This window comes from Oryza brachyantha, chromosome 11 (genome assembly GCF_000231095.2).
Source record: "Oryza brachyantha chromosome 11, ObraRS2, whole genome shotgun sequence".
NCBI lineage: Eukaryota > Viridiplantae > Streptophyta > Magnoliopsida > Poales > Poaceae > Oryza > Oryza brachyantha.
This window is the reverse complement of record NC_023173.2, coordinates 15,774,581-15,794,671: the sequence shown is the minus strand read 5'-3', so window position 1 is coordinate 15,794,671 and position 20,091 is coordinate 15,774,581. Positions and strand designations below refer to the sequence as shown.

At 36.7% G+C, this 20,091-nt stretch overlaps 1 protein-coding gene and 1 pseudogene across 1 annotated transcript; one reads left to right on the top strand and one right to left on the bottom strand.

Annotated features, from left to right (window-relative positions):
• Positions 1–1,038: 1,038 nt before the first annotated feature.
• On the top strand, positions 1,039–3,183 carry LOC107305241 (annotated as a pseudogene).
• Positions 3,184–18,584: 15,401 nt separating this feature from the next.
• Positions 18,585–19,432, bottom strand: LOC107305268. The gene has a single exon (XM_040529024.1). The coding sequence runs from the start codon at positions 19,363–19,365 to the stop codon at positions 18,751–18,753; it is 615 nt and encodes a 204-aa protein (XP_040384958.1). The 5' UTR covers positions 19,366–19,432; the 3' UTR covers positions 18,585–18,750.
• Positions 19,433–20,091: the final 659 nt, after the last annotated feature.

Here is a 20,091-nt window from a genome sequence, read left to right as displayed (position 1 = left end):
GCAGATACAAATACGGATATACGGTGGTATCCACGCAACACATACTACACTATATAAATATTTGCAGAACACATACTATATCTGTATATCCGCATAATACATACTATATCCATGTTATTACAGGGATATCCTCACGACACAAACTACTCCCTTTAATTTTTTCATTTTGATGTTGTTAACTATTTAATCTACGTTTGACACTTTGACCCTTCGTCTTATTTAAAAATTTATATAATTATTAACTTTTTATTATGATTTGATTTATTACTAGAGTAACTTTAAGTATGATTTATAATTTTATATATTTAGACAAAATTTTTGAATAAGACGAAGGATCAAACGTAAATAAAAAAGTCAAGCACATTAAAATAACCGGAGGAGTATATCTCTTTCTTCTTTTAGCTATAATTCTCTGACCAACTTTGATATGTTTTCATGATATTTTAGTGCTCAAATTCTAACCAACTTTCATAAGTTTTTATGATACCTTAGTGCTCACATTCTAATCAACTTTCATAAGTTTCTATGTACTTTAGTGCTATAATTCTCTAGCCAACTTTCATAAGTTTTTATGGTATTTTAGTGTACAGTACTAATGCATGCTATTAGCATTATCTAAAGTTAAAATGGCTATCGAAGTTAGTCCTATATCATCTCTGATCCTATTCAAAATAATTAGTATATGTTTTCGTTTGAGAATATGAAAAACAAATATAGTACAGCTCAATTTTCATTCATTTGGACATTTTTCTTATAAAAATAAATTCATCTATAGCCCGACCAACACATGAGGATATTTTTGTCAATACGAGAAAAGTGGTAAGATGTAGAAAGTGGTATGGAAGTAGTTTCAACCTATTTATAATGGTATATTTATAAATATTAAAATTATATTTTTTAAAACCAAAAAATTTGTAATAACATGAATACAATTAACTCAATTTTAATTTTAAACATTTGATCATCGAACGGATCCAAATAAATATGACCAATCTGTTGTTACAAGAACGCTTCGTCTATCTCATCTGATCTGCCCCCATGGCGCTGCCGCTGCCGCTGCCGGACGACGCCGTCGCCGAGACCCTCCGCCGCCTGCCGCCACGAAGCCTCGCCGTCGCACGGTGCGTCTGCCGCGAGTGGCGCGCCCTCATCGACGACCGCGCGCTGCTGCTCCCGCACCTTCTGCCCCACTCCGTGCACGGCGTGCTCATCAACTACATCAACCAACGCCGCCCGCACCTCTTCTCCCGCCCCCGGGGCCGCACCTCCTCCTCCTCCTCGGCGGCGGCGAGCAGCGGCCGGATCGACGGTAACCTCTCCTCCGTGCCCTGCGGCCAGAACGCTTGGTGGTCCGTCGCCGACCACTGCAACGGCCTCCTCCTCTGCGACGTCTACCGGGGGAGCCGCCTCTTCGTTTGCAACCCGGCGACGCGGCGGTGGGCGACGCTGCCCGCGCCGCGCCCGGAGCCCAGCCGCGTCGCCTACGCCGGCGAGCACCTCGCGTTCGACCCGGCCGTGTCGCTGCACTACGAGGTGTTCTTGATCCCCGCCTTGCCCAAGAAGCCCCCGCCGTCGCCTGACGACGACGATGCTCGTCCGATGGAGTAGCCGCCGTCACCGTACAGGGTGGAGGTGTACTCGTCGGCGGGCGGGCGATGGGAGGAGAGGGCGTTCGTCCGGGAAGGCGAGGTGGCGACGACGGTGGAGGACATGAAACCGTGTGAGTACGCAGGGTACAGCGTATTCTGGCAAGGAGCACTCTACGTGGCATTCTGGAGGTCTTTTTGTTACAAGGTAAGCATGTGTTCTCTCTCAAAAATGATCAATTTCTAGGTACAAATATGGACATGTGTGTGTCTAAATTTATAGCCAGAAGTTGATGTATTTTTCTTTAATTTGGAGTTATAATTAAAGTGCATTTAGTGATAAATCCAATCTCTTTATTTTTCTTAATTATGATTTTCTATTGGCATATATAGAAAAAACAATAAACAAGTATTAAGATTTATTATAGTACTCTTTATGACTCATCTATACATACTATGTAGTGTTTTCAAACTAAATATTCTATAACTTATTACTAATATTTAAAGTTTTAAAAGTTTGGTTACAACATCCTCGTCTAAAAGTACCAGAATTACGAAATTGGATGGATTATATGCTTTGGTTAAATTGTGGGTGACTATGGACACCTACAATGGTTTGTTCAGGTATAGTCTAAAACAAATATTGTTCACGAAGGGTTTAAAGAGTTAGGACTAATGCAATGGCACATAAGATTAAATAATTATAAGAAGTAAATTATGTCCAAATCTGTACATAAGTCTGGTGTGTTATCATCCTTGTTTCTGTTCTACTTATTCTACTAAATATTTTCTGAGTTGTAAGATATCATATACAATGTGGTACTCTAGCTTTTTCTTTCTTTCAGGTTTTCAACGTCAAATGACAAGTACCAGATAATCAAAACACCAATAATCATTCGGACCAACAAATTTGAGAAACCATATCTAGGCATATCAACCAAGGGTGTGTCCTTTGGATTCATATGTGATTGGCAGCTATCCATCTGGAATCTCAAAGAATCAGCTGGACAGATGGAGTGGGTCTTAAATTACCAACATGATCTTTGGGCCTTGAATTTTCATGGTAATAAGAATATTGGAATTTGGATTGTAGAAGAGGATAATTTGCGTAAAAGAAGGGCGGCTCCCTCACACAAGTATCTCGAATGGGACTCCGACAATGATGATTTTGTTGAAATCGAGGATGATGGAGGAAGACTACTTTGGATATGTTCATATCCTTGGATTTTATCCTTATAAGTACTCTCTCCGTTTCACAATATAAGATTTTCTAGTCTTGTCTAGATTCATATGGATACTAATGAATCTAAACATATATATAAATTATATACATTCATCAATTGATGATTTAGACAAAGCTAGAAAGTCTTACAATATGAAATGGAGGTAGTAGTTTCCTTAGAAGAAAAATACAAAACAACGGCCTTTCATTTGAGTAGCTCAAAGGTTCAATTTTTGGGCTACTCATGCCCTATATTTTGCGACCGAAATTATGTAAAGGGTATATATGAGTCATTCGTGTACACTCCCTGCATGATTGGAGAGCTTCATGAACACCACAATGGGCAGGGCTCATCTCAATGAAGAGGATATATATCAGGAGATAATAATGTTTGCATTTTGTCTGAACACTGAGTTGTTATTTGGTTTCATGGAATTTCGTATTTTTTGGAATCTTAGTAGTTTGTCCTTTGTTTCTGTCTTTTTTGTTTTTCCTGGTCCTATGTATGAAATGCCCAGTGTGACCTTTTCTTTTCATTCAACAGGTAGTGCTTTCAAGTTCTTTACCTTTGAAGTTCGTTGTCAGCAGGTAGTGATTTCACCTTGTTCACTTGTTAGTCTCATGACAACACAGTGCATTTGGGCCAGTAATAAGATGGCCTTCACCCTGCATCCGCCTTAATCGACAACGTCATTTCTACCAAGAAACACAATCATTGACACTAACAAAAAACCGATGGAGAATCAGAGAAGAGAGAAAGAGAGGAGAGGGCAGGAGAGAAGAAAGAGAAAGGAGGAGAGGTCGGGAGAGAAGAAAGAGAAAACATCCGGTACTACCGTAGAATCTTTTTTAATGGTTTATATGAGTTTAATGATACACATTTCTAGTTTTAGTGTTAAGGAACCTTTACCTGGTGCACATGTTACAAGCGAAAACATGCAGTTAACGAAACACATTGCATGATTTGCTGCCGTATAAAGGGAGAATCAAATGCATATGGACACGAACTGAAATGGTTAAGTTCAAACTCAAGGTAGATTAACGAAGAAACTTACAAGAACGATACAATATTCCAGGAAATCTCATGAACAGAAAAGGTACTCTGACCTTTATATCTGCTCACATTTTGGGAGCAGTTTGCACCGTTTGACTCTACTTGATCAGAAAATGGCTCATATACAAAATACTCCCACATCGCACCAGAGCCAAGATAACCTCACTAAAAACTCAAGTCCAGTCCATCAGGTGAAATCGACCAGAGCTTCAAGTACCATGCTCCTGGGAACCCATAGATAGGGCTGGACGCCACAGTCACTGTAAGCTCTATAAGATTTGTAGTTGACAGTGGATTTCTTCAAAGAGACAAAGACAATAAAAAAAAACTAGGGTGAGGCTGTGAGGCTTTTGTCGGAACAAACTGCTATCTTGAAGTCTAACTAGTCCTACAAGCATTCATAAACAGGTGAGCATTTCAACAGGGACATTAGCAGAAATGAAGGAACTACTGAAATTGGAAAATACAACTATGTGGTGCTATTTTTTAGGATATGCTCTGCCCAATGTAGTCTTCATGAAGTTCTCCGATCAAGCAGGGAGTGTACACGAATGACTCATGTAAACCATGTGAGTCAATTTCATCATAATTCTTGGGGCGTGAGTAGCCAAGATACTGAATCTTTGAGCTATCCAAATGATAGGCCACTATTCTGAACGCTTGCTTCAGGAAAATAACATCCATGTAAGGATGAAATCCAAGGATGCCAAAGCCTGAACCTGAAATGCTTTCATCATCAACTTCAATAGGAAGAAAATCATCATTGTCAGAGTCCCACTAGTGTTTTCTTGCATATTGGTATCATCCTCTTGTAACATCCAAGGCCCAGTAATCTGATCACCATGAAAATCGATTGACTCAATTTGTTTGGCGAAGAACCCAAGTTCATGTTGATAATTTAAGATCCACTCCATCTGTCCAGCTGATTCATTGAGGATCCAAACCGATAGCTATTGATCACAAATAAATCCAAAGGACACACCCATCTTTGATTTTACTAGATATGGCGTTTCAAAATCAGCTAAGTTTGTGTTTCTTGGTACTCTAATCAATTGGTACCTGTCATCCGACGGAGAGAACCTGAAAAAGGAGTAAATGTACCATGTATGAATAAGGCGCAACAAATTTTCGAAGTGTAAATTTTACAACCTCCTTGTACATGTGGTGTTGTAACAGAAATTCATAAACAAATTTTAACTAGTCACTATCTAAATTTAACCAAAACATATATCTATCCATAATTATTAATAACTATTATTATAATTATACTAATTGGACACTTCTTACTAGCTTCCATGTTAATTAGAAAGATCCAGCCATCGATTAGCTGATACTAATAGGGAAATTTAACTTTTTGCCACTCTTACAAGTGGTCAAAACAGATTTATCATTTACTGTCTATGATATGTGGACCCTCATAAGTTCATAACATAAGGGTTTAGTAACAAATTTGCTATGAACATTTATAAGAGTGACAAAAAATTAAATGCCCTGTACTAATAGGTAGTACAAAGGGCATATTATAGTTCCTGATGTATCTCATCCTTAATTTCGTCTGAGCAACATATGCATGACATGTGTTGAGTATCATTATGAAATAAAGTTAGAACACCTTGATTTTATGCTGCTCCAACATCAAGGACAATAAGAAACAACTTGTAGCTAGTTCACTATCTGTCTTTCTCCTTATGTGGGTTACAGTCGGCACATTATTTGTCCAAGGGAAACTAGACAATATGAAGCAATGCAGTTCTTTGAGTAGCTAGAATTGATAGGCATCAGGAATACATCTACTACCACTTTCCATTCTCTCCGTATGTGCAGTTTTTCTAATTCTAATGACGCTACAAGTAAAGGAGTCGAAATAATTTATCATATTTCATCAATCCCTGCTATGTGACATGCATTTTGTACTAAGAACTTGATTTGAAAGTTTCATGAAGAAAAAGAGAACTTTTGTCACACAGTTATCAGATTAGCCCCAGCATGGAATGGTTGGGCTCTTGAGTCTTGACCAATTCCTGCCATGACCAGTGGACATTACCATAGTTGACCCGATCCAAACATCCAATCAAGATGAGTAGACGTTGCTTGATGCAGTCGATGAGTATTGACGAGCAGAACACCAAATCCGATACCCATGCAGCCTGCCATGGCAAACAAAACTAGGGACTTTTTTTTTTTTTTGTCACTTGTCACATCGGATGTTTAGACGTTAATTAAAAGTATTAAATATGTATTGATAACAAAAACTAATTATATAAATAAAGACTATTTCATTAGACAAATTTTTTAAGTTTAATTAATCTACGATTAGCAAATATTTACTGTAGCATCATATTCGCTAATCATAGACTAATTAGGCTCAATAGATTCGTCTCGTAAAATAATCCATAGTATGAGGTGGGTTTTATTAATAGTCTATATTTAATATTTCTAATTAGTGTCCAAACATTCGATGTGACATGGACTTAAAAAAAAAGTTTGGAGGATCCAAACACCCTCAAAGACATGCCACCGGAGTCTATGGTTGCTGCCAAATGATCAGCTAGGAGGGGCTTCGTCATCTTAGATGTACACTGGTTTATCATAGGATCCACATATCAGATATGACATCTTCCATAAATTTCAAGTGTTAGAAATATGAAAGGTAATGGATACAAATAAGACAGAGCGCAAAGAGATTCTATAAGTTGATTGGTGGTCGATTCAATCGGTGTTGGCGCCCACGTGTGGTCTTGCGTATAGAGAGCTAAACAGGGTAAGAAAAGTATCAGGCCTTAGAAAACCCTGGCCTAAAGCAAAGAACCTTGAGTAGAGCCAAATTACATTTGGATTGAAAATCTACCGATCAGACTGCCTGCACACCTAAGGTCAGGGTGGTACGAATGCAGTTTATTGTTCGGTCCAACCGGTCACGCAAATGGTTGGAGTTTAGATCACTTTTAAATTTAGCTTGAAGTTCCTATAAATCTTCTGCAACAATCCGAAAGGATCATATGCATTGTTTTCACTACAATCCCAAAGCCAACAATGAGATGAGAATTATAACATAATAGCTGTGAGCTTGTTCACTTTCTTTTAGAGAAAGGTATTCTTACCTGGCCTATATATACAACCATTTTTTTTATTTTGAGAATTTTGGGAACTTAGTCCAAGTAGGGGGCTTAGCCCCTCAAATACCTAATATAAAATTCATGCTGCTACGGAGATTTAACCCAGGATCTTGAATACTACTCAGGTCACTGCAACCACTAAGCTATATGCCCTCTCACTGAGCTTGTTCACTTTAGGAAGGTGTGCAGTTAGTTGCAAGAAACGACAACAATTATCTGCAATATTGAGCTTGATTTACTCGATTTCGGTAGTAGCAATCATCTTGTCCGTCCGGGGATGAGAGCCAAAGACAACGAAACCATTTGATACTCTCAATTTGACACATACATTGTAGATGTATTCTCTGCTCAAGAATACTCGTGTTTTTTATACTGTCACCTTTACATGTCCGGTGGACAGCGGCAAGGAAGAAAATTATAAAGAACACAAACGGCATTTGGATGCCATAATAGTTTTCATGATTTGGAGTATTTGGCTACAGAGGAATGATAAGATTTTCAACAACAACTACAGAACAACGCAGGATGTGGTCGACATGGCCATCAATTTGTTCCGAGAAAGGGAGAGAGCTTGGGCACGAGAGCGGTTGTTTTCTTGGGTTTTAGAGAGTGGGAGAGAACACTAGGGTGCATGACATGTTTGTTCTATAACGTTCCATGGATGTAACCAACTTTTTTTTCTATCCCTCTAATATGAAATGGCAGAACTCTTGCCGCCTTCCTTGAAAAAACCTTTTCATGTCTATGTGCTCTTCAAAAGACATGTCATGCTTATATACCATTAGCCCGTCAGTTTAGTTGACTCAAAATACGGGCCATACATAGTTCAGACTTCAGAATCATATTATCTAAAAGCCCAATGCAGAGCTGCGTATCAAAAGTGCATAAAACATAAAAACTATGGAGTTGTTGAGTGCCAGTATACAATCAGATATATTTTAGCATATAAGCACTCTCAGAGGCAGAGCTGACAAAACTGGTTTTCATACTTTGTTGCTGCAAAAAAAAAAAATCATGTGTGCCATTAGGGGTCATACATAAAAAATAGACTAAAATTCACAGTTATATATATAAATATAGTACTACCTCCGTTTCAAACCGTAAGACTTTCTAATCTTAGCTAAATTCATCATTTGATGAATATATATAATTTATTAGCATCCATATGAATCGAGAGTAGCACATAAAAGAATTAATGCATGATGCATGTGAGTAGCGGTGTCGTCTAATGTGCTCAGTATTTATATATCCCCACGAAAGCAGGGCAATAAGAAAAAAAAAACTACTGTGAACTTGCTTTGCTGCTCTGTGGTTTACAATCTGTAAATTATTTGTCCATGCAAAATTAAACCACATGAAGCTAGACAATGTAACTGTTCTATAGTAACTAGAACTGACAGGCATCAGGAATGCATCTGCTACCAGAATCAGATCTCAGTAAGTAATCATTTCAAATCCAGTTTTTGAGACTCCAAAAAATGATCATATGGTTAGTAACATATTTGAAATAATATATAGCATTTTTGATCGAAACAATACTTTGAATTGACAAGCAACTTGGTTTGAATTTTGTGCAGGACGAAGAAGCAAAACTCCGTGGTGCATTTTGTTTTACAAAAGCTTGTCATCTAATTAAGAAATTTTGCGACGTTGTTGTCTTGTTGATCCACCTTGGCGAGAATGCCACATCGGCGACAGCTGCCTATCTTGCATTGTTGCATGCAGCGACAACTCCAGCTGCGACGACAAGTATGTTGATGATAACCATTGCAGATTGGTCTTAAGAAAATACTGCCTCTGATTCAGATGTTTGACTTTTTTATTACAACGTTTGACCATTCGTCTTATTTAAAAATTTAGTACAAATATAAAAAATAACAAGTCACGTTTAAAGTTATTTTGATAATAGAGTAAGTCACAAGCAAAATAAATGATATTTCCATAATTCTTTGAATAAGACGAATGCTCAAATGTTACAAGCAAAAAAGTCAAATATCTTATATTATGAAACGGAGGGAATAATTAAATCTAATATAAAGCTAGGCAACCGCGAGAGAATTTAGATTTATTAATTCATTAATCAGTAATAAATGGTGGAAATTACAAGATTTTTTCTTGATCCAGAGGGGCCACCAGGAAGGGAGAGGTGCTCTTTGATAAGGTCATTTCGAGCGGCAGTTAAAATAAAGTCTGCCATTACTATTTGATGATTTGTCACATATGAACTAAACAATAGTAGTACTACGGTACTACCTTGATAATTTATATAGGCTACTCAATATACGTCCTATTGGACGGCATGAAAGCTTGCATATATCATAAAGACATGCCTGTCTAAAACGAGGATTAATAAAAAAATGTTGATCTGAATACTCTAGTTCTTACAAAATTCATGTCTGAAATGCCGTGTGAAGAGACTGTTTGTTCTCTTTGTGCCCCAGAGTCCCAGTAATCTTCAGTTAACTGGTTACAATCAACAAACCGACCCGTAAAATCAGCCATTATATATATGATCATCCTTCACAACTCAAACAAAAACTGGCAGAGATTATGCAGAGACTGTAACACCAGATCAATGTCTGGCAGTTTGAGATTGTAACCAGTATCTGAATGAATTGATGCACATTCATTGAAACCATTAAGTAGGCTTCAGTTGCCAGTTTGCAGTGGCAATGCTACTTGTTCTAATCCAAGTGCTAACATGATCTGTATAGTTGAATGATATAAACCGCTGATATCTAGTGATATGTGACTTGCAACAATATAGGAGTATCTGATCTAGGGCTGAAAACGGAGCGGATAGTTTCCGTCCGCTCCGGAAAAAAACGGATACGGAGGTAGCTCAGAACGGATATTTCCCGGATAATTCGAATACGGATAATTTTCTTCGGATACAAATACGAATACGGTATGACAGTTTCCGATGGATACGGATATTTCGACAGATATCCGTAGATTGTAATGAGCGGATATCCGCGAACACCTAAAATCAGTTCAGCCCGCTTGATTCCAAGTCTGGCCCATCAAGGCATCAATCAATTTACTACAAATTACTTTTGTGCTATTAGACTATCAGTATTTGTTGAACTCATTATATGCTATGGGATGGACTTATGTCACTTATCTGTTACGCATGAAACTAAATGTAACGTGTTTAATCTATGATGAGGCCTAAAATGACCACTATCTCGATTAAGTTAGCTATATATATATGGTGCTATTTGTCTTTACGAACGGTTTGACTGGTTTGTATGTTCCGAAAAATATTTGTTTTCGTATTCGTGTTCGACTACATCTGATTTTTATTCGTATTCGAGATAATTCGTATTTGTATCCGTATCCGAGATATTCGTATCCGTTTTCGTATCCACCTAAAATTATGGAAACAAATACGGTACGTGTATTATCCGTCCGTATTCGCTCCGTTTTCAACCCTAATCTGGTCCACCAACTGGCCAATTACAAATTTGGCTGACATATATGCTCTCGTCGTCTCATCTGTCTATATATATATAAGCATATTCAGAATAATTGATCAACACTATTACTACTCACATTACATTATAATTTTATAGTTATTCGATATATGCCATTACTTATCCCTCCAATACATTTTCCGCAATTTTTGGACGAAATTGTCCTTTATTTTTCCTTCATCGGTATATCCCTTCCTCTCAAACTCTTATGTCCGCTAAATTTTGGTATATATTCCAATAACTTAATGTTGGTGTATCATCAATTACCATAAGAATGATTGTACCACCACTCTATTTTGTGGGTGCTCTCTCTCTATATAGCAATTTTACCATTCTTGATAAAATAACTATAGGTAGCAAAATTTACATTTAAAATTTTAGTAGCTTAAGGTATAAAGTACATGGAAGTATCAAAATTAATATAAGTAATTGTGGTATCTCCCAGTACCTTTAAAAAATTTTATATATATATATATGTATGTATGTATATATATATAGGCTATAAGCCATTGAGATGCGTATGTTTAATTTGCTATGCCAGCTTTATTTCTTCCAAGGATGTTGCAGCATCACAATGTCTTGGACATTGCGTAGGATCGAGAGGCATCATGGATGTGCACATAGGCCCGGAACCAGGAGGTAACTAATAATCAATATGCATTTACATACATGAATGCAATTCATAAGTAGCACAACAAGAAAACTCTATATAATTCAGTCGTCATACTATTCACCAAGCTCACATGTATTTTGTAATATCTGCAGCTAGATCCGTCCTCTGTTACCGCGGTAGAAGAATATGTCATCCTAGCAGGTGTTGTATCTAATCTAGCACACATTAGCAAGCCGTCTCACGTTGATTAGGATAGCAAAAACGTTGGATTTGGTGAACATAAACTGCCTTTTGAATTGTTTGATTGAACTCATGGTTACTCTGGGTATCATAGTATGCAAGTAACTATCCTTAGTTTTTGCAGTTCATGTGCTTCTTAGTTTAATCATAAATCCAGAATAAAACTGTTATACATGTGTTCTTTGCGATCTAAAACCCAAGACTAAATTTAAACTTTTAACTTTAAATTTAGATCGAATTTTAAAGTTTTTGAAAAGACGAGGCTCATCGTGTAAATGAGAGGGCATGCCACATCGGCTTCTTGGTATGCTCAGCAACAATGTTGAGATTAATTATCATCTGTCAGCTGTACGTTGACACTGACTTCTAGGAGTTATCCTCTAGTTTTTGTTGCATAGACTCTACTTTTGTTGCATAGCCTTACAATAGCAACAGTAGCCTTGCCCAACACTAGTTTTTGTTGGACACTAGCTCTAGCTTAGAGCTTTGTTGCATAGCCTTGCTCAACAATCACTAACGGTGGAATTTTAGGAACCCTCTTGCCATGTTCATATGGATTACAAAGGGAATGTGATGCACTGCTACATATCACATATGCCTTTGTAGAAGAAGGGAGGATGCTGGGCATTTGGGGCAAGCCGAACAACATCTCTACATAGCTCGACACCGATTTTAACACAAGGATTCATTTTGGCCTATCCCGGTTACTCCTAATCCTATATTTGCAGTTGGATCATGTATTATGTAAGCACCATTGAAACCAGTGTTTTGGGTACATCGGGCCTGCAGGTCCAATCATGCTCCTACAACTTATTTATCACTGAAGAATGATCTAGTTCACCATGTGGTCCAGTTAAGCTAATCACTCATCCAAATAGCTGTTTAATAACTGAGTGATTAGCAGCGTTCACGAAACCGACAATTTTCAGTCGTGGTTATCGCAATAACCATGATTATCGTGGCGAGAGACCGTCCAAACTGCGGAAAAGCTGCAATAATGCCACCTATTGGACAATGGCTTCAGAGTACTCCGTGGTAAGGTAAACCCCGGTGATGAGTTATTCTTTTTATTTTTGGCGGTCCGATGAATTGTCAACTCATCGTGGTTGATATACGAGTCCTATGTATAGCATAGACAGTGACATGTCTTGGTCATGTCCCAGAGATACTTCTGCTTTATATATTTATATAAGACTCCTATATAAGACTCCTATGTACCCTCTCGAATTGAATAATGCTGTCAAATTAATTATGTGACTCTTCAAATAATTAGTAGTTTAGTACTAGTTTATAATTTTTACAAAATATACGAACTACTGAAATGCTGCTTCTAAAATAAAAATAATGCCATTGGCTCCATTGGTCCCCATACTAACGATATATACTTACAAAGATACACCATGATAGAGATGCAAGAAACCAGGGGACAAATAACTAGGTTGCCTTGCCAAACAAACCAAACTACTCGCGCAAACCATTTTAGAAGTTGAGTGGGTATACGTTCACATAGCACCCAACTTACACTTTCGTCTCCACTTCTTGTTAAAGGATTAATAGGAAAAAAATGCCTGTCTAGAACAAGGATTAATAGAAAAAATGTTGAGCTGAATACTCTAATTCTTACAAAATTAATGTCTGAAATGTCATGTGAAGAAACTGTTTGTTCTCTGTGTGCCCCAGCGTCCCAGTAATCTTCAGTTAACAGGCTACAATGAACAAACTGACCCCTAAAATCAGCGATTCTATATATGATCGTTCTTCACAACTCAAGCAAAAACCAGCAGAGATTATGCAGAGATTGTAACACCTATTTACACCTATATATAATTGATCAACATTATCACTATTCACCTATTTACGGCCATTATATTATAATTTCACCAGTTATTTGATATAAGCCATTACTTTTCCCTCCAATACTTTTTTTGAAAATTTTGGACCAAAATGATCCTTTCTATTCTTCTTTATACACTCCTTCCAAACTCCCCATTCTGCTAAATTTTGGTATATATTCCAATAATATAATATTGGTGTATCATGATTTACCAAGAGAATGGTGGTACCATCACTCTATGTTGCTTTCTTTATATATAGCTATTTTATCATTTTTGAACAATAACAAAAGGTACGAAAACTTATAGCCAAAATTACGATACCTCAAAGGTATGAAGTACCTGGAGGTACCAAATTTAACATTAGAATTTGTGGTACCTCCCCATACCTTTTCAATGATGATATATATAGCCCATTCTAGCCTTAACAAGCTGAGGCTTTTTTTTTTCTTAAGGATGCGTGTGTCTAATTAGCTATATCAACTTTTTCTTCCCATAGATGTTGCAGTATCACAATGTCTTGGACATTGCGTACGATTGAGAGGCATCATGGATCTGCACATAAGCTTGGAACCAGGAGGTAACTAATAAGCATTCACGTATATGAATGCAATTCATACATAGAACAAGAAGAAAACTCTTTAAATTCACCAAGCTTACATGTATTTTGTAATGTTTGCAGCTAGATTCATCCTCTGTTATCAGAGTAGAAGATTGTGTCGTGGTAGCAGGTGTTGTATCTAATTCGACACACATCAGCATGGTCTGTCATGCAGATTAGGGCAACAAAAATGTTAGATACAGTGAACTAAAGTTGCTATCTGAATTGTTTGATTGAACTCATGGTTACCTGGGCGCCATAGTATGCAGGAGTTTCAGTAGTCCATGTGCTTCCCAGTTGATTTTGAAAAGAATATGAGCTTTGTTAACTTATTTTGCTATGCTGATGTCCAAGTTTAATCACCTATGAATTTTATATTAGCATCTCCGCCATTCCTTCCATATGTTTTTAATTGTCTCTATGTGATTCTTTCCTTTGCCCCGGATCACCTTGCGAGGGGGCTATTGGCTCCACACCGCTCAAAGACCCTGTGTCCCTGAGTCCTTGTGAAGCCCTCTCAGAGAGCCTTCTAAGGGCTAAGTGACTATTTAGCTTTTTCAGTGAAAAACCAAATAATATATTTAAAAATGAAAAATAATATTTGAATACAACTTTTATACACGTGTTCTTAGCGATCTAAAAATCAAGATTGAAAAATTAGACTACGATAAAAAGCCACAAAATTAAATCAACTCTAAATATAATGTTAAAAATTTAAATTTTGACTTGAAAGCATAAACAAAAGCAAAAAAAAAGAAAAAAAGGCGAATCAAGTAAACGAGAGGGCCAGCTGGATCAGCTTCCTAGTACACTCCCCAATAACGTTGACATTAATTGCCATCGGGGAACTGTACATTTGCAGCGCTTTTTCGGAGTTGTCCTCTGGTTTTGTTGCATAGTCTTGCCCAACAATCACTAACCATGGAATTTCAAGAACCCTATTGCCATTTTCATATTGACTACAAAGGGAATGTGATGTACTGCTGCATATCACATATGCCTTCCTACAGGAAGAGAAGATGCTGTGCATTTGTGGCAAGCAGAACAACATTTCCAGATAGCTTGACACTGATTTTAACACAAGAATTCGTTGTGGCCTATCCCGGTTACTCCTAATCCTATAATTGCAGTTGGAACGTCGTATATTTTGTTAGCGCCATTGCTAGCATTAGGCCCTGCAGGTCCAATCATGCTCCTACAACTTATTTATCATTGAAGAATGACAGGGTTCACTGTGTGGTCCAGTTCAGCTAATCACTCATCCAAATAGTCGTTTAACAATTGGGTGATCAGTACTTTTTGTCTTTTTTTTGGCAGTCCTATGAACTGTGAACCCTTCATGGTTGATATATGAGTCCTATGAATAGCATAGAAAATGATATATGACTTGGTCATGGCCCTGATCAGATACATCTAATTTATATATATTTGATAACACTCTTAGATGTAAAACCATGGAGAAGTAAGATAACACGAATGGAAGAAGTTGTACCATCTGAAGTTATTAAATGACTACCAAATTAGTATATGTATGATTGCCCGAACCAATAAAGAACTCACTGCCCAATTACAATGTATGTTTCAATGTTTGAGTGAGTGTAAGCCGAACTGGACCACCTTGTCATTCTTTAATTACAGGAGTAAATAGGTAACATGAGCATGATTGAACCAGGGCCGCCTTTATAACTCAAGATAGTCAGCTATCTTTGCAGTATTGGAGTCCATGCAGTGCTGAAACCTATGGTTCTTGACGACTACCAAGGGATAGTAGGAAAAAAAAAGAATCTTTCGACTATGAGTAGGATTAGGAGTATTCGGGATCAACTAGCATAAATCCTTCTATCAAAAACGATGCTAGTCTTGCCATAAATGTTCATATGTATGTCGCTCGCGCCCAAGATTTCCCTACTTCAGAGAGAGGCTCTCTGCTACGGCAGTTCACCACATTAAAAATGGTGGCAGCCCATCCAAGAAAATGTTACTATGCTTGTCTCTGGTGTCCAAGCTTTCGCCAGTATGTAGAGCTAGAAATGCATCATTAATGCTGCAGTGTATAATATAAAAGATGGTGCCAATGGATCCAGAATTATTCATATGCTTGGTCCTAATGCCAAAGATTTTGCCAATATGCAAAAAGACCTGTGTACTACAACATTGCACCGGATCAAAAATAGTGTTAATGCATCAAGGAATGTTCCGCGTCATGCAGGGAGGCCTCTTCGCAGCAGAAATGCATTGTTTTTTAATAGCCAATGCTTATAAGCCTTCCCTTTTGAACATATAATCCGAATGAAATATAATGAGGTTCTTCAATGTGGTAGCGTTTGTGCTTGTTCATGAAGACCGTACAACAAATTCGGGGTTTAACATGGATGAGACTATGAAACCAAATTAGAGTCTAGTGTTCTTCTGCGGAATAATATTGTCCCAGTTTTTAGTGACAGGTAGTATGCACCCACACAATTCATATGGATAATTTGAACACAGCTCAATGTTTTCATTGAATTCTGACACTGATAAGAATTAGGATGAACATGCCCCTCTCTGTATTGCAAATTTATTATATTATCTGGTACTTCTACAAAACTATGATAATGGTGATCAATAAATATAACAGCAAACTCTCTTACAATTTTAGGCAAGGTTATTTGGCTAACTGATCTGTGCTGCACTGTACAGTCAAATGATTAGCGGCTAGATTATCTCCGAATGATGGAGTATATTTACATGGAAATATATATATATATATATATATATATATATATATATATATATATATATATATGGAAGAAGATTAACAGCAACCTAGCTATACAGGTTATCAACCGGCCCTATGCACTCTTCCGGTCCAAAAATCGTCGTATATTAACAACATGATTCAATATATATCACCAAGTAGCACGTTAAATCTTAAATTTATGGATGAAGTTGAAATCATCACTAAATACAATCTACAATATATACCGAGTATACAATCTACAAAAGTGCAGGGTATGTACATGTAGCTCCGCCTCTGCCTTAAACTATAATACCAATGGCAAACAAATTTACTGTGGCTCGAGAGCTTTATTGGCACAGAGTCCGTACTGGGGCTCGAAACAACCCACCCCCATATTATATCCGTCTTGATGTTCTCCGCCTCCATTCCTTGTTCCCACATGGTAAGCGAAGATGGCATCACAATAACACGTCCTCTTGCACGTCATATGTACAATTATGCAATTTGATTTGAAATAAGTACATATATGTAAAATGGTGCAAAATAACGTATTTTTATTTTTAATAATGTATATTCCCTTACAAAATAAACCAAAACCAAGTAATCATAAAAATAATGTATCAAATCTGCTTGTTGTACGATAAAAGACCATTGAAGAAGTCTATATGTCATTAGAAACAAAAAAAAACAGGCTTAATAATTACTGATAATAAAATATAGAGTTTCTAATCCTCAATTCAATTGACCTTCTCAACTTATGTGCTCTTGCAACCATGTGCCATTGTAGCGAGATAAAATATAGAGCATCTATCCAGGATAAATGCTTATACAACAAGTACAGCATCGTCGCAGAAAATAATAAAAAGAAAACTAGCAAATTTTGCATGACAGAGTAGCGAAACTTTTATGCATATCGACAAGACTATACTAAGCAAAAAAATTAAATTGGTTTATATAATTAATGATGGAATGTGCATAGAAAAAAAACAATTTTTTGAAGGAACCATTATTTTTTTGGATATGTGGAAATGGTGGTTTACGTGGCGTGGGGTGAGAAAAGGATGAATGACTCTATTTTTAAGTGGTAGAGATATTGAGAAGACTATATACCGAAGAAATCATTTGCTAAGTACTCCATCCGTTTCATATTATAAGATTTTCTGGTTTTGCCTAGATTCATTCATATGTTTTGTATATGTGTCTAGATTCATTAGAACACGAATAAATATAGTCAAGTCCAGACAGTCTTACAATGCGAACAGAGAGAATATATGATATTTAAACAATTGTATATTTCCAAAACCACATAATTTTGCGTCCAACTGAAATACATGCACTCCTTAGAATTAAATCAATAGTTCAATTATCCACATCATTTACATGGTATCCAAATATTGAAGCAATATTCTACTTTAGCAACTCCACGATGAGGATATATGTTCTGAAAATTCTTCAGCACTTATGATTTTCCACTTCGAATTTGGGAGAAATATAGCATGCAAACATGTAGGAAGGTTCAATATACTTGTTCGTGTATCTTATCCTTCAAAACTGAAAACTAGAGTGCCTAAAAAAACCGAAAACTAGTGCCTTAAAAAACCGAAAACTAGAGCAAAAATCTGGCTGAACGGGTCAACCGAACCTAATTAGTTGGATTTGCAACATCGATCAGGCCACACTAATAATTAATTCAACATGCACAATTTTTGGGCGAGTATTTCTCTTCGCTTTGATTTTTAACAACTGACGTTGGCCATGCATGATCCTTGAATACCAGTCAGAGATAAAAAACTGAAGAACAACTAAAGCTTTAGGTATGATTCTATCATGAGCGTTGGATCAAACTATCCATCATTTTCATTATTGATAGCAATTAAATGATTCATATGATAACTTGTCTAACATAAAAGCTGTTAAAGATTTTGAAAATTCCCTTTCGATCCACATTCTGGACCTCATCGATCCATAAACATACCACTAGAGGAGACATGCATGTTCAGTAACATTGCCATGATCGATGGGCCAATTTGGGTGGGACTCAGTAAACGAATCAACGAGAAATAGTGTAGCGACACATGAACAACTCATATGCTTTGTGATTTATCCATTTATATGTTATTATTTTCTTGAAATCGAGGAAGACAAACATATTTATTATTTGTTATCAAAAGAATTACATTACGAACTATTGCATATATTAGCCCCTGAACTGAACTGCCGTAAATGACTAATTATTAGCTAAAAATAGTGATAGATTAGACACTGACTAACATGACTTACAATAACCATTCTTAAGCTTGGAAACATGAAAAAAGTCTAGCAAATAACCCTTTCTTTTCAACACCAGGCTCGGTAGACATCATAGGGCATGTGTCATGCAGACATTTGCAGGTATCATCGTTACAATGACAGATCAAGCCTAGCTCCGCTACGCTGATGCTACGGACTTCTGGCTTGTTTAGCACCTTGATGTCACATTGGATAATAATTGAGTCGTCATCCTGATTGATATATTTCTTTGAACGAACAGACCAATTGAAGCTACAATGTTTATTGTTGCGTCTGTTGTTGAATGTGTACCTGGTCATGCTATAATTGGACATGGTCGAAGTGATATCAGGGTTGCACTGCTGTAACATGCTAAATTGGACGTCAGCAGTGACATTTTTTGATCTATCAACCAGCTTAAGGTCGAGTGGGATATTATAACCATCCATTATGTAAAAGATAATGCACCAAACGTGGCCAGCCGCTTCAAATTTGGGAGACTCAATGCACTTACCATTACCGAGCAGCATTGCTTGCGAGTAACCTTTAATCTTGACGAAATGACACCCCGTCATTGCAGTAATGACGATGGACGATGCAGAAGTAGCAAGTGGCATATTACTATCTTTTGTCGACATGGTGTTGAAAAATTACTCACACTCTCTTTCTCCAGAGCAGTAAATGGATGGTGACTAAAATGTTATAGTCGAATTAGTAATAACATGTGAGTATTTATAGGAAACATGTAGCTTTTATTAGTAGGTATACATGCATGCATGACAATGTAAATCCGCATATTACGTTGGCATGAGAACTCACCATTCATTCAAAGCAGTTGTTAGTTAAAACTGCATATCTATATCTATCCATGCATACACTGTTAGTTAAGACTTTCTCTCCATTTATACACTAGTTAGTTAAGTCATTGATCAGATTGAACCGCATGATCTGTAGTCGCTTGTGTTGTGCCGCGTTAATTTTCCAGTTCCATTGTTTAAGAAAAAAACAATTCTTGTGTTCAAATAAACTAGCAAATGATTGGTTTTAATTTATTTTTTTCTTAAACTAAAGTTAATCATTAATTTTGACTTAATAATTAGTGTTGAGTATATTGTTTTTAAAATAATATTAAACACATGATATCTCAAATTTACATATATCAAGACAAAACCAAATAAAATTTTAAGATAAAATATAAATATGTTTACTAATTTTGATATAGATGAGTAGATCCTTCAAAACATAAAACATTAATATTTATTTAAGAGGAATAATGTATTTTATGTGGGCATATAGTTGTGTGAATATGAATCAAAAAGAAAAAAAATTAAAAATAAATTGTAAATATTTCTTCTTTATATATA

Bases quoted from the DNA above. Each gene is read 5' to 3' on its own strand.
- LOC107305268 (XM_040529024.1), bottom strand. From the start codon at position 19,365: ATGTCGACAAAAGATAGTAATATGCCACTTGCTACTTCTGCATCGTCC.